The sequence below is a fragment of the Clinocottus analis genome, unplaced genomic scaffold (assembly GCF_023055335.1).
Source record: "Clinocottus analis isolate CAN_PGR_092001 unplaced genomic scaffold, fCliAna1.0.p SCAF_20, whole genome shotgun sequence".
Taxonomy (NCBI): domain Eukaryota; kingdom Metazoa; phylum Chordata; class Actinopteri; order Perciformes; family Cottidae; genus Clinocottus; species Clinocottus analis.
The window spans coordinates 487,355-512,095 of NW_027175932.1; the positions used below are offsets into that span (position 1 = coordinate 487,355).

The following is a 24,741-nucleotide window of genomic DNA, read 5'->3' on the forward strand; positions in this document are numbered from 1 at the left end:
AGCTTCCGGCCGGACAACAGCACGGCGCCGCGGCCGTCCCTCACCTTCACGGACCCCTTCTTCATCATCGAGACCACGTGCGTCATCTGGTTCACCTTCGAGCTGTTCGTGCGCTTCTTCGCGTGCCCGAGCAAGTCGGAGTTCTCCAAGACGGTGATGAACATCATCGACATCATGTCCATCATGCCGTACTTCATCACGGTGGGCACGGAGCTGGCGGAGCAGCAGGGCCAGGAGCACCAGAACGGCCAGCAGGCCATGTCGCTGGCCATCCTGCGCGTCATCCGCCTCGTGAGGGTCTTCCGCATCTTCAAGCTCTCCAGGCACTCCAAGGGGCTCCAGATCCTCGGGCAGACGCTGAAGGCCAGCATGCGCGAGCTGGGCCTGCTCATCTTCTTCCTCTTCATCGGGGTCATCCTCTTCTCCAGCGCCGTGTTCTTCGCGGAGGCCGACGAGCCCGAGTCGCACTTCTCCAGCATCCCGGACGCGTTCTGGTGGGCCGTGGTGACCATGACCACGGTGGGCTACGGGGACATGAGGCCGGTGACCGTGGGCGGGAAGATAGTGGGCTCGCTGTGCGCCATCGCCGGCGTGCTCACCATCGCGCTGCCGGTGCCGGTCATCGTGTCCAACTTCAACTACTTCTACCACCGCGAGACGGACCAGGACCAGTCCTCCCTGAAGGACGACCCCCACAGCGGGGCCCCCGAGAGCCCCGAGCTGAAGCGCAAGGGCAGCAAGTCGTCGGCGAAGTCGCAGCAGGACGCGGCGACCGACGACGCCACGGCTTCGGTGGAGAAGGCGAACATCAAGGCGAACAGCAGCTCGGACTTCAAGAGATCCCTTTACGCGTTCTGCCTGGACACGCGGGAGACCGACCTGTAGCCCCGCAGGCCACCCCGAGACCACAGCACCCAGAAACACTCAGCCCGCCTCTCTGTAGAATAAACCCGCTAATGGGCGCTTAAGTCTCTGCACACAGACAGTTGGAGGATCAACACATTTGCAATCCTGAAAAGTTCTTGGTTTATAAAAAGCACATTTTTTTAATCCTCCTCCGTGAGTGGAACCACGTGATGACGCAACACGGCGGCCCTTTAAGCGCGAGCCCCTCGGCGGGATGGAACCGAACCTCAGACGGTCACGTGCCGCAGATCAGCAGCGCGAGCAGCACTGGAGTAATTACTTGATGTGGAGGGATTAGAGCAGAGACTCTTGTACATAAGAACCAGTAGTGAGAACAAGGAACCATTCAAAAGAAGCCAAATCTTATGTTCGTACCCTCACGTAGTCGTTATGTTTACTGAGAGAAGAGCAGCAGGTGTGAACCCACAACCTGCTGGCTGTCCACGTGATGACGTGTGTTGGTGGAGAGAAGACACGTCCATCACCTGTCCTCCACTCAGGTGCTGCCGAAGGAGCCACCAGGAGCCCTCAGCCTTTCTTTAGCTCCTTCATCACCAGAGGACATGTTTCATAACCACAGGAGGTTATGGGTTCGTTTCAAAAGAAGAGAAATCAAAAAGACAAATTCTATGGAAGTAAAATGATGGAAGGACGAGAAGAAGAGAAGAGACACAGACACCAGGTGAGTGAGAGCAGCTGCTCAGGTACCAGGACGCGTGTGTGTGTGTGTGTGTGTGTGTGTGTGTGTGTGTGTGTGTGTGTGTGTGTGTGTGTGTGTGTGTGTGTGTGATTTTGTCATTTGTCATTAATGTGACTCTGTACTTGAGGTGCTGAAAGAACAGCTCCTCAAGTACACACACACACACACACACACACACACACACACACACACACACACACACACACACACACACACACACACACACACTTCTTACCGTTCGTGGTGTTTTTTTTAAGAATTTGTGAGGTCAATATTTTACAGTAGAAACTTTCTCAGAAGGTTTCAACAGAGAATAACTGCTGGTGTATTTATTTAATGAATATTCAGAGAAGTGTTAAATGTTCTATTTCCTATAAAGTTTATCGTGCCGACTAAAGCTTTATTAACACATTTTGTAAGGTTGTGTTCAGGCTCTTCACAACTCTTTGTTAATAAGGCTTTCGTTAAATATTGAAGCACAGAACGACTTTATGAAGAAAAACAACAAACTTTACACACAAACTGTTTCCTTTAAACTTACAAAGCAAATATATTATTTAATAATACTTTTTAAAGTCCTTTTATGTGAAGCTTCTTAGTGTTCCTTAATAACATGAACAAACATAAACAAACATAAACAAACAAACGTCAAAGTCCGTTGAAATAAAAAGCCCTTAAAAGAAGAAAGATGACGTCGCCTCTCAGCTCAGGACGTGAAGTCCAGGTCGCACGCCGCAGGCGACCTTTGACCTTCAGCGATTCACCGAGAGACGAGCTGGAACCCTTTCAGAAGCAGATTAACATGGGCTTTCCTGGTGTGTGTGTGTGTGTGTGTGTGTGTGTGTGTGTGTGTCTGTGTGTGTGTGTGTGTGGACATTTGATTTAGTCGTTTCCTCTTGTTCAGAAAAAGTAGATCAACAACATATTTCATACACACGCTAGATTAAAAAAAATACAGATAACCAGGAAATTGAGAGATAATCAAATAAATATAATTTATTAAAATTGTGTGTGTATATATATATATATATATATATATATATATATATATATATATATATATATATATATATATATATATATATATATATATATATATATATATTTGTTGTGTTTTTGGACGACAGCTCCAGTAACAGATGGATCTGCTGACCGGTCGGCCTCTCAGCGGTTTTGTTGTTGTTGTTGTTGTTGTTGTTGTTTTTTTCATCACTGAAGATCTGAAAGTTTCCTTTTGTCCTGAGAGGCCCTGAACGCACCAGGGGGTGTGTTTGAGCTTCATCAGGTGAACTTTGGACAAACATTTGGTTCTTCATTCATAATTATTCTATTCGGTCTTTAATTAAATCTTTACTTTATGTCTCAGTCGTGTTTCACATCAGGCTTCTTTAAAAAGAGACGGCAGAGAGGCGGCGTTGTGTGTTTTTGTTGGTAAATCGTTTTTGCTCGACTCCGGCTGACATCATCATCATCATCAGCATCATCATCATCACCATCAGCCTGCTGCTGTTATCGTGTCAGGCCTCTTCTGTTCTCCGGGTCTCCTCGCTGCCCAAATCCGGTTTACATTGCGTAACCTTTTTGTTCTCTTTTCATGTTGTCGCTGCAGCGTGTGCAGAGCAACACACTGACAACCTCTTTTCCCTGTGTTTGAGTCATGGCAACTCCAAATTAACTCCAATACGTGTGTTTAATGTTTGTATTTGTTCAGCAAAGACTTGGGAAAAAAATGTATATCTGCAAAAAACATCACTTTAAAAGATATTTTGATAATGACGCTGAACATGCAGCATGATATGAGCCAGATTCCCCCAAAAAAAGCCTCCTGGAGCGTCAATAAGACCTTTTTGGAAAGATTAGGACCTAAAGAATCAGAACCTGCAACAAAAATCACAATAAAACAAAGTAAGGAAGGAGCTTCAGTCAAAAAACTGTTTAAAAATGAGATCAAATAGGTATTTTCTGCCAAAGCATCGTCTGAATGGGGCATGCTGGGACTTAAAATTGAGGCGGGAAGATTTTTGCGCGAAAGGTCGTCAGCGCCACTGACCCGCGGCGTCTCAGCTCGCCGGCACAAGCTCGACAACGCCACGGAGACCGTGGCGTTGTCGAGCTTGTGCCGGCGAGCTGAGACGCCGCGGGTCTCTGCTCACCGGCTCGGCCTCACCGGCTCGGCCTCACCGGCTCGGCCTCGCCCGCCGGCGGCGCAGCATCTGGACGCGGTGGACCAGAAGCCCAGAGTGTGCACGTTAGCCCGCGTGCTTCCATTACCGCCGCCCGGCTTCACTCGGTAATTAAAGCCTCCGCTCCGTTTGTGCGTCGCGCTCCCGGGTTGGTCAAAGCGTGTTTTTGTGTTTTTGTGTTTCTGTGTTTTTGTGTGTCTGTCGCAGAGGAAAGCACTTCCTGCTAAACACAAAGCGCTAGCCGGTCCCATCCCCGGCTTTATGTCCTGGAAGAGCGGCAGATGTGAGAGTGAATGCATGTTAACAGTGGCTGAAGGCGATGAGAGCGGCAACAAAGCCAAATGTTCACAATTAGGACCCACAAACAGGATGTGAAGCGAAGAGGAGACTTGTGTTCATCCAGCTTTTAAAAGCTGGATGAACACGTATTTATAGTCCAGACATTTATCTCAGGACTTCTGCTTTGAGAAGGCAAATAAAGCAACAAATACCTCAAGTTCAGCGTGATCTCACAGTGCATTCATGCCTCAACGTTGGTTCCACAGAACGTTGTCAAAGACGAAGCAGAACATTGAGGAACATCTCGGCTCTTCTGGAGCTCTCACCAGGTCACATGACCCTCATCCATGGACCTGCAGTTCTCACTAGTCAAAGACTGCTCGCTGTGTTGGTTCTGTTGGTTCTGTTGGTTCTGTTGGTTCTGTTGGTTCTATTGGCTCTGTTGGTTCTGTTGGTTCTGTTGGTTCTGTTGGTTCTATTGGTTCTGTTGGTTCTGTTGGTTCTATTGGCTCTGTTGGTTCTGTTGGTTCTGTTGGTTCTGTTGGTTCTATTGGTTCTGTTGGTTCTGTTGGCTCTGTTGGTTCTGTTGGTGCTGTGTTGAAACCAATGTGTTGATTCATGTCATGTGTTCTGTAGCGACACCTAGTGGCGATTGTGTATAACTGTTCTGAACAGGAAGTGAGCTAATTGCAAATGTACGAGTAACAGGAAGTAGTGGACAGGAAGTCCCGTTGGCCCACGAGTTCGCTGAGAGAGAATCTGTTCACAATCTGTGCAATCCTCACGTTAAAGTCCACACAGGCAGCTTCACCCGTAAGTTATGTATTGTTTACGGTTATGTTAGCATGTTAGCTTCATATGTCTTTGGTTTAAAACAGTGTTATGGGTCATGTTTATGTTCTGTCAACCACACGTCTGCATGATTGTGTAGTACTTACAGGATTGTTGATGATGTTGAGTTAGTCAACTACATGTGGGCTGGTTCTGTTGGTTCTGTTGGTTCTATTGGTTACATTGGTTCTGTTGGCCCTGTTGGTTCTGTTGGCCCTGTTGGTTCTGTTGGTTCTGTTTGCTCTATTGGTTCTATTGGTTCTGTTGGTTCTGTTTGCTCTATTGGTTCTGTTGGTTCTGTTGGTTCTGTTGGCCCTGTTGGTTCTGTTGGTTCTGTTTGTTCTGTTGGTTCTGTTGGTTCTGTTGGCTCTATTGGTTCTGTTGGTTCTATTGGTTCTGTTGGTTCTATTGGTTCTGTCGGCCCTGTTGGTTCTGTTGGTTCTGTTGGTTCTGTTGGCTCTATTGGTTCTATTGGTTCTGTTGGTTCTGTTGGCTCTATTGGTTCTGTTTGCTCTATTGGTTCTATTGGTTCTGTTGGTTCTGTTGGCTCTATTGGTTACATTGGTTCTGTTGGCCCTGTTGGTTCTGTTGGTTCTGTTGGTTCTGTTTGCTCTATTGGTTACATTGGTTCTGTTGGCCCTGTTGGTTCTATTGGTTCTGTTGGTTCTGTTTGCTCTATTGGTTCTGTTGGTTCTGTTGGTTCTTTTGGTTCTATTGGTTCTGTTGGTTCTATTGGTTCTGTCGGCCCTGTTGGTTCTGTTGGTTCTGTTGGCTCTATTGGTTACATTGGTTCTGTTGGTTCTGTTGGTTCTGTTGGTTCTATTGGTTCTGTTGGTTCTTTTGATTCTGTTGGCCCTGTTGGTTCTATTGGTTCTGTTGGTTCTGTTGGTTCTGTTTGCTCTATTGGTTACATTGGTTCTGTTGGTTCTATTGGTTCTGTCGGCCCTATTGGTTCTATTGGTTCTGTTGGCCCTATTTGTTCTGTTGGTTCTATTGGTTCTGTTGGTTCTATTGGTTCTGTTGGCCCTATTTGTTCTGTTGGTTCTATTGGTTCTGTTGGTTCTATTGGTTCTGTTGGCCCTATTTGTTCTGTTGGTTCTATTGGTTCTGTTGGTTCTATTGGTTCTGTTGGTTCTGTTGGTTCTATTGGTTCTGTTGGTTCTGTTGGTCTCAATCAGACCTTTGCCCTCGGGGCTTGAAGGGTTAAGGTTCTGGCCTCAAGAGGGTTGAGGCGTTCTGGCTGCAGTGAAACTGGTTTGGACTCAACAGTTTGTCTCTTTGCTGGTTCTACAAACAGCTGTCAGTGAAATGTTCTCCGTCTGTTCTGAGAGTGAAGACCTGAACTCAGAGAACAAGTCATCACCTGCAGGTGGTTCCTTCAGTATAAACACTGACGCTCAGCTGACCCGCTGTGCTCCTCACGCGTCCACATACTTCTGTCCGCGCGGCGCAGCGACCACAAAGCGGTTCCATGGACGGTTCCCCGCTGCTCGCTTCCAGCAGCTGGACGTCAGCGCAGCGCTCGCTAACTGACGGACGCGTCGATTAGCCGGATGAATCGGGTCAAATCCAGGAGCTCCGGGACGCCGTCCAACAAATAAATTCTGGCAGGAGAAGCGTAATCCGGTGAACTGGCGGCGGCTCCGCAGACCTCCACGAGGGGAACCCGTCTGCTGCGGCGCTGTGGAGGGTCAGGATGTCTTCAAGAATCAAGAGACAGCGTTTAGGGAATGAACACGTTCTCTGAGTCTCAGTGCAGCTCAGGTCAACGTGTTTGGACTAAACGACGCTGGTTTGTGAGCGTTTGTTGTTAGCCCGGTTAGCCCGTTAGCTTCTGCAGATGAAGAGACGCGGCACGACAGCTCGGCACCTTGAGAGGTAAAGGATACGTCAGGTGATTCATCCGGAGGACTCAGACCGGAGTAATAACTCAAATAATTGGCAACGACTGTCATATTCACAAAAAGAACACAACTCTCTTGGCGACAGCCGACCAGCTCGGTGTGTCACGCCGCGAGCAGCAGGCCGCCGTTAGCGGCACGCCTTCAACATAACGCTTTGCATCTTCTTGTCTTTTAAGTGGACTGCTCTTTAGCCTAGCTTAGCACAAAGACTGGAAGCAGAGGGAAACTGCTAGCGTGGTTCCATCAAAAGAGAAAAAAATACACAAACACCTCAAATGTTGTTTTCTTACTATTTTCCACGTTTTCTGTTGCCAGTAAATGTTTTTTGTGTGTTTTTCAACAATTGAAGAGGCGACTGGAGTCTGGTGCGTGTTTGAGGAGAACATGTTTATTTAAACTAATCTGATCATTTTGTCAACACGTTTATGCCAGTGTAGTTCTGCTCTGCACGGGACCGACAAGTTGTGCGAAAAAACATCCAACATCTCTCACAAGACTGCCGACCTATTCTGACCCCAACCATTGGAGGTTAGAGACGGAGGTTAACCCTTCTCAACGTTCAAGGTCGATGCCTCATAACATTTGAAGGTCATAAGTAACAGCATCCGTGTGGCAGGGTTTCGCACCTCGTGTGGTTCTCAGAGTTGTGCGTCCAGAGGGCTGAAGGTCAAACTCTCTGGTAGCTGCTGAACAGTTGTCCTCGTGATTGCGTTTGAACATTTCCTGTCTTCCCTTTCTCCCGTCTCCATCGACCTCACGTTCATTTGAGCCTGAACTTCAAGCTCGCTGTCCTCAAAAACTTTGGGATTGAGATTAACAGAACTTTGTGCTGGCAGAAACATCCCGTCACAGCTGTCAGGTTGACGGGCGTCTCATTTCCCTGAGCGCTGAGAGATGAGGGGGAGCTAATCCTGGAGCTGCTCTCCAAACTCGACGTGGTCGTATAAACAAACAAGTATAAGAAGTACAGTATTTACATGCGATGCATTATCACGTCTCTATTTTTATCCCCATGGATGCGTTTTAATCCGGGGGCGTGATGCGCCGCGTGACACAGAAGTAATAATGAGGAGTTTGATGAAACCGCACGAACCCCGTCCGCCGTGATTAGTGCTTATTAGAACATGAAGTATTAATATGTGACACCGTGGGCTCAGCGGGAGACAGATAGCTGGAGCGCCGCGGCGCTAATACCGGCTGCAGCGGTCGAACGCCGAGGCGGAGGGACGAGGCTGACGAGCGCTCGCCGTGATTTCTGAGGGCGAGGTGATTAGCGTGAGCTGCTTTCTGCATCCTATAACCCGCGCTTGGCTGGGAAAGCGCTGGAAGCAGGAGAGACAATGCAAGAGGAAGTTACATAACACACACACACACACACACACACACACACACACACACACACACACACACACACACACACACACACACACACACACAGTGTGGCAGTCCTCAGCTGCAACCTCCACTGCTGCTCAAAGAAAAAAAGGAAAAAGGGGGAAAGCAGAGAGAGAGCAAAGATGTGGCTGAGCTCGTCCGGGCTTAACAGGGTTTGATTGACAGGCGACGACTCTGCAGGAAACGGTTCCACTTCCTTACATTTGTTTTTGATAAGTCACAATATCTGAAAATATGCAGAGAGGACAATGAACAGAGTGTTGTTGAAGCCTCAAACACCTTCAGGGGTGAAAGGTTAGAAAAGCTGCTGGTCATGGTCCAAAGTGCCGACTGTGTCTGTTCCTCCTGCAGCGTCCTCTAGACATGTCTTCATGTGTCCTTCAGCTTCCTGCAGCGTCCTCTAGACATGTCTTCATGTGTCCTTCAGCTCCTGCAGCGTCCTCTAGACATGTCTTCATGTGTCCTTCAGCTCCTGCAGCGTCCTCTAGACATGTCTTCATGTGTCCTTCAGCTTCTGCAGCGTCCTCTAGACATGTCTTCATGTGTCCTTCAGCTTCCTGCAGCGTCCTCTAGACATGTCTTCATGTGTCCTTCAGCTTCCTGCAGCGTCCTCTAGACATGTCTTCATGTGTCCTTCAGCTTCCTGCAGCGTCCTCTAGACATGTCTTCATGTGTCCTTCAGCTTCCTGCAGCGTCCTCTAGACATGTCTTCATGTGTCCTTCAGCTTCTGCAGCGTCCTCTAGACATGTCTTCATGTGTCCTTCAGCTTCTGCAGCGTCCTCTAGACATGTCTTCATGTGTCCTTCAGCTTCTGCAGCGTCCTCTAGACATGTCTTCATGTGTCCTTCAGCTTGTAGCAGCGTCCTCTAGACGTGTCTTCATGTGTCCTTCAGCTTCTGCAGCGTCCTCTAGACATGTCTTCATGTGTCCTTCAGCTCCTGCAGCGTCCTCTAGACATGTCTTCATGTCATGAGTTCATAGTAGTTGAATATCTTAAATGTCATTAACGATGTAATTAATCTATGATATCTTTTCAGGAATAAGGGTAAACATGTCGTATTTGGTTCTTTTAAAAGTAGAAGACAATTTCAGATTGTTTGAAGTGGAGACTGTTCTCACGGTGCAGCACTTTATTTAAAAGTGTGTTGGCTCTTGTATCAGGTCTATTGTTAAGCAGCGTTCATTGTAATGGATGCAGATGACTCAGAAGGATAACAGTGATGTGTGGAGTAAAACCCGGTTGTTATGTTTAATAACGGGTTTGATGAGACCTTCACCGTCTGGACTGTGTGAAGCGTATTAAAGTTCAGAGTGCAGACATCTTCTCTCCTGCAGCTCTTAGCTGCATCAGAAGCTCTGTGGAGGCGGCAGGTGGAGTTCACCTGAAACGTGCAGCATCTCATGCTGCTGTTGGCCCGACGTGAGGTTCTGCAGGGTTCTCTCATCTGCAGAGGAAGCAACGTGAGGTTCTGCAGGGTTCTCTCATCTGCAGAGGAAGCAACGTGAGGTTCTGCAGGGTTCTTTCATCTGCAGAGGAAGCAACGTGAGGTTCTGCAGGGTTCTTTCATCTGCAGAGGAAGCAACGTGAGGTTCTGCAGGGTTCTCTCATCTGCAGAGGAAGCAACGTGAGGTTCTGCAGGGTTCTTTCATCTGCAGAGGAAGCAACGTGAGGTTCTGCAGGGTTCTCTCATCTGCAGAGGAAGCAACGTGAGGTTCTGCAGGGTTCTTTCATCTGCAGAGGAAGCAACGTGAGGTTCTGCAGGGTTCTCTCATCTGCAGAGGAAGCAACGTGAGGTTCTGCAGGGTTCTTTCATCTGCAGAGGAAGCAACGTGAGGTTCTGCAGGGTTCTTTCATCTGCAGAGGAAGCAACGTGAGGTTCTGCAGGGTTCTCTCATCTGCAGAGGAAGCAACGTGAGGTTCTGCAGGGTTCTTTCATCTGCAGAGGAAGCAACGTGAGGTTCTGCAGGGTTCTCTCATCTGCAGAGGAAGCAACGTGAGGTTCTGCAGGGTTCTTTCATCTGCAGAGGAAGCAACGTGAGGTTCTGCAGGGTTCTTTCATCTGCAGAGGAAGCAACGTGAGGTTCTGCAGGGTTCTCTCATCTGCAGAGGAAGCAACGTGAGGTTCTGCAGGGTTCTCTCATCTGCAGAGGAAGCAACGTGAGGTTCTGCAGGGTTCTCTCATCTGCAGAGGAAGCAACGTGAGGTTCTGCAGGGTTCTTTCATCTGCAGAGGAAGCAACGTGAGGTTCTGCAGGGTTCTTTCATCTGCAGAGGAAACAACGTGAGGTTCTGCAGGGTTCTTTCATCTGCAGAGGAAGCAACGTGAGGTTCTGCAGGGTTCTTTCATCTGCAGAGGAAGCAACGTGAGGTTCTGCAGGGTTCTCTCATCTGCAGAGGAAGCAACGTGAGGTTCTGCAGGGTTCTCTCATCTGCAGAGGAAGCAACGTGAGGTTCTGCAGGGTTCTCTCATCTGCAGAGGAAGCAACGTGAGGTTCTGCAGGGTTCTTTCATCTGCAGAGGAAGCAACGTGAGGTTCTGCAGGGTTCTCTCATCTGCAGAGGAAGCAACGTGAGGTTCTGCAGGGTTCTTTCATCTGCAGAGGAAGCAACGTGAGGTTCTGCAGGGTTCTTTCATCTGCAGAGGAAGCAACGTGAGGTTCTGCAGGGTTCTCTCATCTGCAGAGGAAGCAACGTGAGGTTCTGCAGGGTTCTCTCATCTGCAGAGGAAGCAACGTGAGGTTCTGCAGGGTTCTCTCATCTGCAGAGGAAGCAACAGCAGCCGGCTCACGTGAGCTCAGAGGGGAATTCTTCACTCGTGAAATGTTTGGTAGTTTCCACTAAAACAGGAAGTTAGCGTCACGTAGCTCTGAAGTTTGACCTCTGCAGGTCAGTGGAGGGTCAGTGTGTTTGGAGAGCTCCAGCGCTGAGCAACGCAACGCAACGCAACGCAATGCAACGCAACGCAATGCAACACAACGGCAACGCAACGCAACGCAACCTGTTTTTCTCGATGACGTTACGAAATTTGATTTAAATCATTGAAACATACCAGACTCAACGTCACCATTAAGTGAGAAGAGGCTCCTGGGGGCTCCTGGAGGCTCCTGGTGGCTCCTGGAGGCTCCTGGTGGCTCCTGGAGGCTCCTGGGGGCTCCTGGGGGCTCCTGGGGGCTCTTGGAGGCTCCTGGGGGCTCCTGGGGGCTCCTGGAGGCTCCTGGGGGCTCCTGGGGGCTCCTGGGGGCTCCTGGGGGCTCCTGGAGGCTCCTGGTGGCTCCTGGGGGCTCCTGGTGGCTCCTGGTGGCTCCTGGTGGCTCCTGGAGGCTCCTGGAGGCTCCTGGAGGCGTCGCTCTGGTAAACCAGAGTACAGAGCCGTCAGAGCATCACACGAACAAGAACGCCGCAATTATCTGAAGACGGCAGCGTGGCGTTCGCTGCACGCTCTCGTGTGGTTATTTTAGACCTGGGCTGCATCGGGTCATTAGCTGGAAGCTGCGAGCGCACGAGCAAAAAGGAAACGATTGCCTCATCGGCGTGAGATAATTAAGGCTTTCAGCCGAGCTGCTGCGCCGGCTCGAGGTCTGTGACATGGAAATGTAAGACTCAGATGAGCTTACGTAACCTAATTGTTTAGCCTCGGAGAAGAGCGCTTATCTGTGAAAACGCAGCGCGTCGCGAGTCCCTGAACTAATCAAATATATGTAAACTCCACTGAGAATGCTAATTAATCCCTGGCGGTGTTGCCGCCTGCGCTGCGGCCGCTCTCCGGATAAATTCTGCCTCCGACTCGTTGTGATCGTTTATTTATCGTTGTGTATTTATAAATCACCGTACAATATAAAAGTCATCTTTCATAGACTTTATGGAGGACAGTCAATCCTGATGAAACGTCTCTCAGGATGTCTTCTTACTTTTCTTTGTGTGTTTTTGACAAAAGTCCAGTTAAAAGTTTTGATTTGTTCTGATTACATAAAAACATACTTTTCAAAATAAAGTTCCGTCTTCACAGGAAACAACTTACTTTGTTTTAGAAAGAAATATTGTAAAACATATTGAGTTGGCTTTCGGAGAAGATGTTTGTTTGGGTTAAGATCACTGAAACACTCGAGTTACGTTACAAACTAATCGATGTCTCGTTTCACACAAAGAAAAACTATTTTACACGTTTAAATGAAACATTCACTCGTCTGCACTCGAGTCTTTTATTGACTTTCATGCCACTTCTGAAATATCTGTTATTAAAAACAATGGTGTCGGAGCGTTACGCGTTCACGGTTCGTTGTCTCGTGTTGTCTCGTGTCCTCGTGTTGTGATTTAATATTTTACATTCTCTGCAGAATCCTGAACCTTATTCATCAAAATGTTGATGATGTCACCGCTGCCAACAGAAAGCTGGGAGTGAAATAAACGTCTCCCTCAACATTTACAGAGCAGATTATATTTTACTATCAGATGAATTTGAGCCGTTTTGGAATAATTTGTGACTTTGTTGCCTCTGCGAGCGGAGAAGAGGCGGAAAATGAAATAAGCAGAAAACAAGCAAACAAAGAGGAAACGTTATCTAACAGAACGACTGAATGCAGCGTTTCCACATGAGCGGTGATGACATCACTTCTGCATCAGCTGCTCTGAGTGCAGCTACGCAACTGTCTGCCACGGGCAGCATGAGGAAGATGATGTGATGAAGATGAGGAGGAGGATGGTGGTGAGGATACTTCTACTATACTACATCTCTACATATAGTACTTGTTACTGTACTACATCTCAGAGGTACATATAGTACTAGTTACTGTACTACATCTCAGAGGTACATATAGTACTTGTTACTGTACTACATCTCAGAGGTACACATCTATACGTTGTACTTGAAGTTTTACGTTCTGGCTGAACTCGATCCACAGATCTTTATTTGAGCATTTTGTTGTTCCAAAGTGTTCAAACAACCTATTTTTAGCCCTTTTCCTCTTAATGTCCCCAAACTAAAGTGTGTGTCTCTGCAGCCACGAGGCTGTTTAATAATGTTGTTATCATAAAGCAACACATGTGAGATGTTGTTCAGATGTGTAAATATCAGTCTACATGTTTCTGGTTCAGAGGAAATGAAGATGACAGAAAGAAATAAAAGGTTTCAGGTCCAACTATAAAAAAATGACTTTCAGGTTGATTATTAGTTTAAATGAAGCAGCTGTAAAGTCACAACTCTAACAAACCAAAACACAACATGTGAACATTGTTGACTTTGATGACATGAAGCAGAACAAAGTTAGAGAGGGTTTAGAACAGAGAAAGGTCAACGAGGTCACATTGTTGTCCAATAGGTCCATTGGGTCCATTGGGTCTGTTGGGTCTATTGGGTCCGTTGGGTCTATTGGGTCTATTGGGTCTATTGGGTCTATTGGGTCTATTGGGTCTATTGGGTCCGTTGGGTCTATTGGGTCCGTTGGGTCTATTGGGTCTATTGGGTCTGTTGGGTCTGTTGGGTCCATTTGAATTTCCTCATGAACCAAACCATATATTTCACTTGTGCATTACTTACAGTGTTCAAAACATCCAAATACAGCAGTTGTTCTTCATAAAACAAGCTATGATTTACAGTTTTATATAAGAACCGCTCAGCCGGCCCCCTGGGGCCCGATGGATAGCTCTCTATCTCCAGCACCAGCCTGATTGGTGGATCATTAAAACTGGTGGATAGAAACCTCCAGAGGGAAGCGAGAGAGCGAGGTGGAGCTCCTCCGTACGGTCACATGGGATCACGTCAACGTGACGCTTTACATAACGCGGCGGCGTGGGAGCCGTCGCTCTGCAGCAGCGTGACCGCCGGCGGCTGGAGCAGCGAGCGGCAGACAGTCTGTCTGACGGAGCAGAGGTCAGCTGGACGGTTGAGTCAAACGTGGGCGTGAAGATACCCAAATATAACAAATACAAGAGACGGAGCAGTGAAGGAAGAGGACCAGGTTCATCTGCCTGACGTGAACATGGAACTTTAAAGACATCACAAATACACGTCAAGCAGGTGAATGTCACGATTGTGAGCGTCGACATTATGACCTCAACATTAAGGTAAAATATCTTAATTAAAATAAAGGACCAATCAAACATCTTCAATACAGGACCGACGTGAAGGTGTCGGTAATTTAGGAAGGCAGTCAAAATACTGTATTAATATTACCGTCAGTTTTCTATATAAAAAAAGTAATTTGTTATTATTAAGATAATACATAAATTAACAGTTGTGTTGTTAATTTACAGATAGTATCTGTAATTTTAGAGAGTGTTGTATATAATTAAAAAAAAAAAAACTGAAGAAAAACTCTAAAAATAACTTATTTTTGTTAAAAAATAGGATTTAATTTTTTACAGTGAAGGTTCAAATGAGATGAAAGGTGTGATTTAATAAACAACACATTTCTTCTGTGTTTATTGAGGTGAGAATAAACACGGCTCCGTGTTTGGCACCTTTTATTGTTGAAGGTCTGTTTGAGTCAAAAGATTTACGCTGCAACTTATTTATTGTGTTCAACACCTTCAGCTGAATATGTTCATACACTGAAGTTCATGTTCTGTACGAACTGTACAGACTAAACTATGAGTCAAAATGTATGTGTATTATAATTATTATTAATAAACCATCGTTACACAATATTAAACTAATCGCTAACAGTTTAGTGCTTTACAAAATAAAATCATTATTATATTTAACAATCTTGACGACGACCAATTTTCTCCTCAACGTTGAGTTTGTGGTAAAAACACGAGAGCCAATCAGCTCTCGGCTCGGCGTTTCCCATCATGCACTGGGCCGGCCTCGATCCACCCAGAATGCATTGCGCCGGTGGTCGATTCATCTGGAGGGAGTCGCGATGTTTAGTTTGTTTTGCGAGTCGTGTTTTCTGGACCTCCACGTGACGGACGCCCCCGCAATGCATTTTGGGAGCTATTTTTAGGGGCTATAAGAGGGAAAGTCCTGTTTCATTATGCACGGACGAGGGGGCGGGGCCGCGTCACGCGCGTCATGGATCCGTTCTCGCGGTGACGGAGCGCCGCATCAACCACGCAAGAACTCACAGATTTGATTGCTCAGTGATGATATTCACAACCCCCCAACAGATATAAATAGACTGTGTGTGTGTGTGTGTGTGTGTGTGTGTGTGTGTGTGTGTGTGTGTGTGTGTGCGTGTGTGTGTGTGTGTGTGTGTGTGTGTGTGGTAATCAGAGCGGAGCCGCTGCTGTTGTGGGTCGGCGGTGTCACGGCACACGAGCAGGCGAGGGGAGGGGTCACGTGACTCCAGCCGGCCAATCGCGGCGCGGCCGCGCTCCGTTGGTTTCATCCGGTCGGCCACCGTTAACGTCCAATATGGCTGCGGGCCGGACCGCTGAGAGCCGGTCACAGATGTGTGTCAGCGCTGATGTGGAGCCGAGTGGGCAGTTTATTAGTGTACAAGTACATTTATACAAGTACTAGTACTCTCATTTCATGCCACGTCATACTTCTTCTGCTTCAATGTAATTTATGTTTCTATTTGTGTTTACAGGAGACACTGATGTTCAGATCACTTTGTAGTTTCATATTTACTCTTTGTTGTTTTTCACTTTCTCTCTTTTACTTGTATTCAGTCTTTTGCCTCACTTCTTTTTCTACTGTATTCTATTTTACACTAAGATATACATCTGGTTGTACAGAAGTCTATCTTGTTTCTTTTACATGAAGCATAGACTTCTATACAACCACAGGAGTCGCCCCCTGGTGGTCAGGAGAGAGAATGCATGAAGGTAGATTTGTGTTTTTTTTACCCAAGCAAATGTGTTGTCATGGAATTCAATTGTCTCCAAATCTTTGCTCTCAATTTAAAAAAATGCTTTGAAAAAAAAGCTTTAAAAAAAGAAAAGAAAAGAAATGCTCTCTTTTTTTAGAGCAATTTTTTTTTAGAGCAATTTTTCTGTTTTTGAGAATATATATATATATATATATATATATATATATATATATATATATATATATATATATATATATATATATATATATATATATATATTATTTTTTTTCATCAATTTTTTTGGGGGTATCAATTTTTTGGAGAACAAATGTTTTCGTTGTCTTCACTGAGGATTCTGCTGCTTGAGTCTCACGAGCATCCTGATGTCTGCTGCTCTGCGTCCAGCGTCTGTAGAGCGGCGTTGTGTGTCTGTGTGTGTGTAAGACTCCCTGACGGCTGCAGGCCTCTTCTTGAGTGCCTGTCGCCGTCAGATTTCCCATAATTCCCGTCTGTGCAAGAATACAAGCCAGACCGTCCCCGGATTACGTAGGTTGGGTGTGAAAACAGATTTGGATACGGTCAATTTATGCATCCAGATTTTTAGCTCTGTGTGTATGTGTGTGTGTGTGTGTGTGTGTGTGTGTGTGTGTGTGTGTGTGTGTGTGTGTGTGTGTGTGTGTGTGTGTGTGTGTGTGTTTGCCTCCCCTGCTGAGGTCTGAAATGTGTGCAGATCCCTTTTAAAACTGCGTGGTATTTGTTTAATGGTTGCAAAAAACACTTTGGCTCAAGTTAAGTCCCGCGGCGGCCGACTGATGCCGGGACGCGTCCTGTCGGGATTTGTCTAGTTTATTAAGTACATAATGCCGATGATCCGCCGCCATCTTCACAGCCAGAGGTCACGGGGGGTCGCTGAGGGATCCTCCTGTTCTGCATCACGCTGCCCAGAGGACAGACTCTGTGTTTCAGATGCTCAAAGTCTGCTTTGACCTCAGAGACGTGTTTGTGTCTGAAGGGAAACAACGTTTGTGACTTCTGGTCCCGACCTGACCTCCTTACATCAACACACACACACACACACACACACACACACACACACACACACACACACACACACACACACACACACACACACACACACACACACACACACACACACACACACACACACACACTGAATTCAGTCTCAATATTTAATGAATGCAAAAGGACAAACCTGCAGTGAGAGTTGTAGTTTTACAAAAAGCGTAAAAAGATAAGATTAAAGATGTTCATATTTTCTGTGGATTATCTTTAATATCTTCAAAGTGTATTTATTTTTACGTTTCTACTGCTGTGGAAAATATTACTGGATAAATACATGAATAGCAAAATGATATGAAGCCAGTTCCATAATTTGCCATCAATCACATTTAATCTCTATTTTATTTAAAACTCTTTTAGAGTTTCGATGAAAGTTATTGATTAACTTTACATTTCAAAAATCAGTCAAAGTTAATTCAAGCATTGATGTCTTTTAATTAATAATGTTTCTTCATTTTGTCTAAAATAATGGAATAATAATTGTATTTTAAAATGCATTCCCGAAAAAACGTTTTTTAACAATTAAAAATTATATATTTTGGCATTTTTGAGTCTTTCTATAGAAAACTATATACTATTTAATATTGTTTAATTCAACCACAATCTAATGCATTTTAATACTTTCATCTGATGGATTGTCAACAACATTAGTTCAATGAAATGATTCGCATTACTATTATTATTAATATTACAATAATACATATGTGAGTTAACGAGTCAAGGTCACGCAGCATGAAACCTGTTACCATGGCAACCACGAATAAATCCAACGAATAAATAAAAACACTTTAAACCTCCACGACGTGCGAGCTGACAGAATATGAAACATATAAAAAACACCCTGCAGGTTAGCGCCATGCTTCACAACCCGAGCAGTGAATCATCACACACACACACACACACACACACACACACACACACACACACACGCACACACACACACACACACACACGCACACACGCACACACGCACCACGCACACACACGCACACGCACACGCACACACACGCACACGTCAGACATGGAGGACGTCTCCATCTTTAGCAGTGACTACAGCCGACATGCAGATCTCTGCATTTAATCTGCTTTGCATCGTCAGACACGTTAGAGAGAGAGAGAGAGAGAGAGAGAGAGAGAGAGAGAGAGAGAGAGAGAAAGAGAGAGAGAGAGAGAGAGAGAGAGAGAGAGAGAGAGAGAGAGAGAGAGAGAGAGAGAGAGAGAGAGAGAGAGAGAGAGAGAGAGAGAGAGAGAGAGAGAGACAGAGAGAGAGAGAGAGAGAGAGAGAGAGAGAGAGACAGAGAGAGAGAGAGAGAGACAGAGAGAGAGAGACAGAGAGAGAGAGAGAGAGAGAGAGAGACAGAGAGAGAGAGAGAGAGAGAGAGAGAGAGAGAGACAGAGAGAGAGAGAGAGAGAGAGAGAGAGAGAGAGAGACAGAGAGAGAGAGAGAGAGAGAGAGAGAGAGAGAGAGAGAGTAAATGTCGGCGTGTTCATCTGGATGCAGACTTCATGTGTAGAGGTCAAGAATCAAACATGTCTTCAATCTTCAGCTTTAACGGAGTTGAAACGAGACAGTGTTCCTGTTCTTTACGGATTTGAATGACAAACGTTCTTCACTCCGCAAACAGCGTGAAGAGGAAAGTGCGTCATGTGAAGGAAACACGCAGAGCGCCTCTCCTCTGAAACCCAAATACAAGCTGGAGAGAGAAACTCTGCAGCCCCACCTAGTGGACGAGGACGGGACCGACACGAGTCTCTGAAGATATTTATTAGTTTTCATACTTTTTAACACCAACAATGAAGACATATAGCACGGATCAAGATGACCGTGTTTTACATGAGGACAGATAGAGCAGTTATTCTAATGAAAATACTGCATCCTCAAATTTGGACATTTTAAATGTGTGTTCATTGTTTCAGAAACACATGAAGAGAACGATGCCGTGATGGAGCTTCTGAACAGAGCTCCTCTGCTGAGGAACAAGAGGCGTTCAAGGTCCTGGAAGAAAGTTAGGACATTTTGCCTCAAAGGGACTTACACCTTTGGTACACAAAACGTTATATTTAACTTAACTCAATCAAAGTCAAATATAAATATATATATATATATATATATATATATATATATATATATATATAGTATATATATATATATATATATATATATATATATATATAGTGGAAAGAACCCTGATGATCTGCTTCATTAAAAAGAGGAAATACATCCTGGAAGTTTTCCTTTTCTTTTGTTCTTTCCTGTGTTTTATCATCAGCTAATAAACCAACGACACATATACTGCTATATGAACCTCTTAACTAGTCTTACACGTGTTTTATGTATAATATTCCTTTTGAAATTATTCAAATAGCCCTTATGGTTGAGGAGATATTCTGTCTTAAGTATGGAGATGCAAACCATTTGGAACCTCTCTCCTCTCTCCTATCTCCTCTCTCCTATGTCCTCTCTCCTATCTCCTCTCTCCTATCTCCTCTCTCCTCTCTCCTATCTCCTCTCTCCTATCTCCTCTCTCCTCTCTCCTATCTCCTCTCTCCTATCTCCTCTCTCCTCTCTCCTATCTCCTATCTCCTCTCTCCTCTCTCCTCTCTCCTATCTCCTATCTCCTCTCTCCTCTCTCCTATCTCCTATCTCCTCTCTCCTCTCTCCTCTCTGTTTATTGCCTTTCATGTGGATTTAGCGAGAGCAAATTGAGATTTAGCTCTTTTTATTTGATGTGTGTGTGTATTTCACACGCGTTGTGTGTTTGTGCGTCATGAAGACAACGTCCGGCGTTGTCCTCGCAGGGCATCTGCTGTGAAGAAGTGAAGGAGGAAGTTCTCCGGCCTGCTGGATTTGGCCGTGCAGGCCGGCTGCATATGCTGCGGCGGGATTACGCTGATCCAACTTAATGCCTAAGACCGTGCAATCATTCATAACTACAGGAGCTGTGCAGGGAACAGCCGCGGCGCTGCCGGCACCATCTGCCGCTGCCGGCAGGATTAACATCGAGGAAGATGTTGAGGGGGGGGGACTCATGTGGGCCACCCCCCCCCCCACCCCACACACACACACACACACACACACACACACACACAGGAACCTTTCACCAAAACACCACACTGCCGCTGCAAAACCTTTTAAAAACAACCTATTTTTAGCCCTTTTCCTCTTAATGTCCCCAAACTAAAGTGTGTGTCTCTGCAGCCACGAGGCTGTTTAATAATGTTGTTATCATAAAGCAACACATGTGAGATGTTGTTCAGATGTGTAAATATCAGTCTACATGTTTCTGGTTCAGAGGAAATGAAGATGACAGAAAGAAAAAAAAGGTTTCAGGCCCAACTGTAAAAAAATGACTTTCAGGTTGATTATTAGTTTAAATGAAGCAGCTGTAAAGTCACAACTCTAACAAACCAAAACACAACATGTGAACATTGTTGACTTTGATGACGTGAAGCAGAACAAAGTTAGAGAGGGTTTAGAACAGAGAACATTCAGGCGAGGGCTCGTTGGCTGTTTGAATAATATTTGAATTGTCTCATGTCCCAAACGATGAGACAATTCAAATATTTCATTTGTGTGTGTTTGTGTCTTAACATGCTGTGTTGTGTGTGTTTCCTCAGAGAGTTGACGCCCTGCCCTCCGATCATCAGGAGAGTCGATCCGCCCTGAAGGGAACCGTCCGCCGGGACACACAACAGACACACAACAGACACACAACTGCTGCTGCACTTCAACAATCAGCATCCACCACCTTTTTTGGAACTCTGTGCCTTCAACCAAAATTCACCAGTGATACTTCTGAAACTTTTGCTTTTTTTTATGTTTTTCTTTGGACTCAGAGGATTTATCTGCTGATGCAGGAGGGCCTGGGATCAAGCTCACACTTTTCTCTCTGGAGTAAAAAAAAAAAAAAAACCTAACCAGGAAATGCAAATATTGATAATTAACGTCCTAACGTGTTCTTTTTTTTCTACAAATTGTGTTAGTGATTTTACTTCATATCAGAAGAAAATCCCTCGCTGTGCAATATCAGTCCATATTTATGTCAAGTTGTCATGTGGATGTTGACTTTGGATGAACTTTTTGGTTTATTTTTGTAATGATGTTTTTCCTGATTTCTATTTTTCTAAAACGATGAAAGACAGATGAGCGGAGGAGAGAAAAAAAGAACAAAAACAACACATTTTAAGGGAAAGACGATGTTTGGTTGTCGCTGAAGTCGTCTTACGTTTAGTTTTCCCTGGACTTCCCTTCCTCCCGCTCGGACCGGAGCCAAAGCCATAGTCTATCTCAGATATGAAACACAGTGTCCCCAACAGCACGATGCATTCAGGGTCTCTCCGCCTGGGCCCGACGCCACAGGCTCCTCTCGTCTCAGCTGTTGGACTTCATGAACGATGTTTTTTGGTTTCTACTGTTTTGTTCAGGGGCTTGAATCTGAAGTATTTAGTATTTCTCTACCTTTGTGTGGCCTGTTCTTCTTGCTGTTATTTTGTACTTCCTCCTACATATCAATCAAGCAACTATAAGTGGCATGAGTACGCGTGACGGTGAGAATAATGAATGCGTGTGTGTTTTCGCCAGAATGGGAGAGGAAATACTGTGAATGCTCAAGTAAAAAGCCCAACGATGGCTCCAGGGGTAAAAAAAAAAAAAAAGATGTGATAAAGAATTAACAGCTGTTAGACGTTGGCCAAAAACAGAAAACCATTGAAAACCAAAGCCGTGGAAATATTTTCCTCCAAAGCTCGATTAATCGTAGTTTCAGACGCCACATGCATTTTGTATCACCGATTGTTGGGACATCGATATCATGTGATGCCTTCATGTCCAATGGGAGTTACTGCCGTTTCTGAGCTGTTAAACATCAACAACTCATCCTCAGTCCATATATGTTCACTTCCTGTTGATCAGATGCAAAAAAAAAGCCAAAATGGCGAGGGCCGTAATCCAAGATGGCGACGGCGAAACCACCAAACTCAGGGCTCACTCCACAAAGCAACGAGTGATGTCACCATGATGACGTCCACTTCCTTTGTACAGTCTGTGTTTAAAACACATTAGTTAAGTTTACCTTACATTTGGAACAGAGCTAATTTAGCTAGCTAGCCAAGCTCGCTAGCCAAGCTAGCGGCCTTGTTGTTGTTGTTGCTGTGTCACACAAAACTAAATGATCTCACGACAAACTGAGACTAACTTGACGTGCAATATTATCTTTTAAATTGACAGACATTATCTGTGAAAATGAATGGCACAACTCCAAAAATAAATATTCACCTTTCTGTGCATAATTTATTTTCCAAAATAAAGTCCTGTGATGGGGAAGATGTCGTAGGTGTTCTTGAGTCAAACTGTTCCCATCTTTGCCATCTTCCCCGTACGATTGGCGACAAAAACTAAGCATTTGCCCTTCTAATAATTTATCATTAGATTTGTGCCTTGTTAGCGGACACTAGGTTGCTACTAGCTTAGCTAACGGTAGATCTGGTGTAGCTGTCGTTCACAAATGTGTGAGAAAAGAATGAAAATGTCGGAAATTCTCTTGAACTTCTGGAGACAAGACAATGTGAAGACAATTTAAGATGGAAGACTGATGCAAAAGTGAATTATTATTTTTATTATATCAAATAAAACCATATTTCACAATAAAAGTCTTCAACAAGGTCACACATATGAGAAAAGAGGAATAGTTCTGACTGAAACAAGAGCAAATATACTTAAAAAAACAACAACAAAGAAAACAGGATTTATTCACCTAAACTTGGGTCACTATTTAAGCGTTCACAGTGTTTCCTGTTGTATCGTTTCAATCCTGTTTTCTGCAGTGGTGAAATGTTTTGTGTATCCTTGAAGCTGCTATCCCTGTACTGTGTAGATCCGAGACGTCCAGCCTTATCCCTGAAGACCTACAAACGTCCTCCATTAGCCGTCCAGAAACCTCACAGACACACTTTCATTATGAAAACTCAGAAACTGAACTCGGTTTGTGCCTTTGAGGGAATCAACATTTTCACACTTGAGAATCGTGTTTTTATCCAAAAACAGACTCTTTTGAAACTGTTCAGTTACTGGGAGGAACTTTTACCTGGTCCTGGTCTCAGTTTGGTCCTGGTCCTCTATAGACTTCAGTTTAGTCCTCAATAGGACCTCAGTCTAGTCCTGGTCCTCTATAGACCTCAAACTAGTCCTGGTCCTCTATAGACCTCCATCAGTAACCAGACCACCAGAGAGAGAGATGGTCTGGTTCTATAGAATATCATCGGCGCCACCGGGTCGGATTCTGGTGAAACCAGATGACATCATGCAGGTTCACCAGAACCTCCTTCAGCTCAGACCAGTCCACCGTGGACAGACCCAGGTCCGGCTTGACCTGCAGCCTTGAACTAGAAGAGACCCTGCTGCCGTAGAATGAGAGGTTTTCTAAAGGGACCCTGGTGCTCAGAGACACTACCTCTTTAGTCCACAGGGCGCGCCCGAAGAAACACAAAATAAAAGTTCCTCATGGTAACTTAAAGTAGAGTTAGAGTTGTATTTCTACATTCCAACTGTTTTTGATGAAAACACAGCTGTTTACTTCTATAGAAGAACTCATGCTGTAAAATCTGATCCGTCAGGGGCACAAACTGGAGCATGTGGTCCTTTTTGTTTCCACCAAACATGTTTTTTCTTGAAAAGAGTCCGTTTTGTAGGCGTAAACCTGCAAAGTGTATTTTTTATTCGTATTTATTTCCTTTCTAAATGCATGGTTTTGATTGAACATTCATATCCACCCGGAGGGTGTTGTGTTCTGCCAACAGTAGTGGAGGTAGTTTCCTTTCTGTCTGAGTCCGTAGACTTTGCTGCCTGTGAGTGTGAATCATCCGTGAAGCTGCCTCCGTCCATCAAGTACCTTCTTTCTGACGCCATTCCCCAAAACAACGCTGCCAAATTGGTCTGACTAAGCCAAAAGTTTCTCTGTGTATCAGTGGTTTAAGTGTTTCACATGTTAAACCTCATCCCGTCAATGTTACATCGTGTTTTTGACAGAAAAGAAATCCTGTTTGTTAAACTGTTGATAATATATGCAGATGAGTTATGAAATAAACTGAAACATACTCAGATGTGGTTGTTGGCTGACTACGTTTCCTTGCTTCCCCACTTGATGGAGACATTTATCTTGTTTTTTACACTCAGAACATATTCCAGCAAACTGTAAACAGTTTCTCTCTCTCTCTCTCTCTCTCTCTCTCTCTCTCTCTCTCTCTCTCTCTCTCTCTCTCTCTCTCTATATATATATATATATATATATATATATATATATATATATATATATATATATATATATATATATTACACTCTGGTGTCCAACATATACTAATAATACTAATTTTATATTATTATTATTATTATATTTTGGATACCAGACTCAGTTTTAGTTAATTTTAGATTGAAAACTAGTTTAATTAGGTGCTTTGTGTTTAGTGTTTGTAGTGGAACGTTAGTTTAGGAATATTTTAAATAGATAAATACATAAAATATATTAATATACCTTCACAAATACATACACAAAATACAGGTGTGTCTACAAGATATTAGGTCTGAGGACGATGTTCTTATGTTTGCCATAGTTGAATACCTCTTTAAAAGATTAACATTGAATACATTATAAAGAATACGTAAAAAGGTTTTCATACCTGAATTGAAGTCTACATGTATTAAATATGTATAATAT

General features: G+C 44.7%; 1 protein-coding gene across 1 annotated transcript in view; it reads left to right on the top strand.

Moving 5' to 3' along the window:
* LOC137791728 (potassium voltage-gated channel subfamily A member 5) overlaps positions 1 to 24,034 on the top strand; it is a 24,722-nt gene extending 688 nt beyond the window's left edge. The window contains exons 1-2 of the mRNA XM_068586862.1: positions 1 to 1,588; positions 20,651 to 24,034. The exon at positions 1 to 1,588 is cut by the window's left edge and continues 688 nt beyond it. Coding sequence (XP_068442963.1) covers positions 1 to 885 — 885 coding nt within the window. The 3' untranslated portion in view covers positions 886 to 1,588; positions 20,651 to 24,034. The remainder of the gene's footprint in view (positions 1,589 to 20,650) is intronic.
* The last annotated feature ends 707 nt before the right edge of the window (positions 24,035 to 24,741 follow it).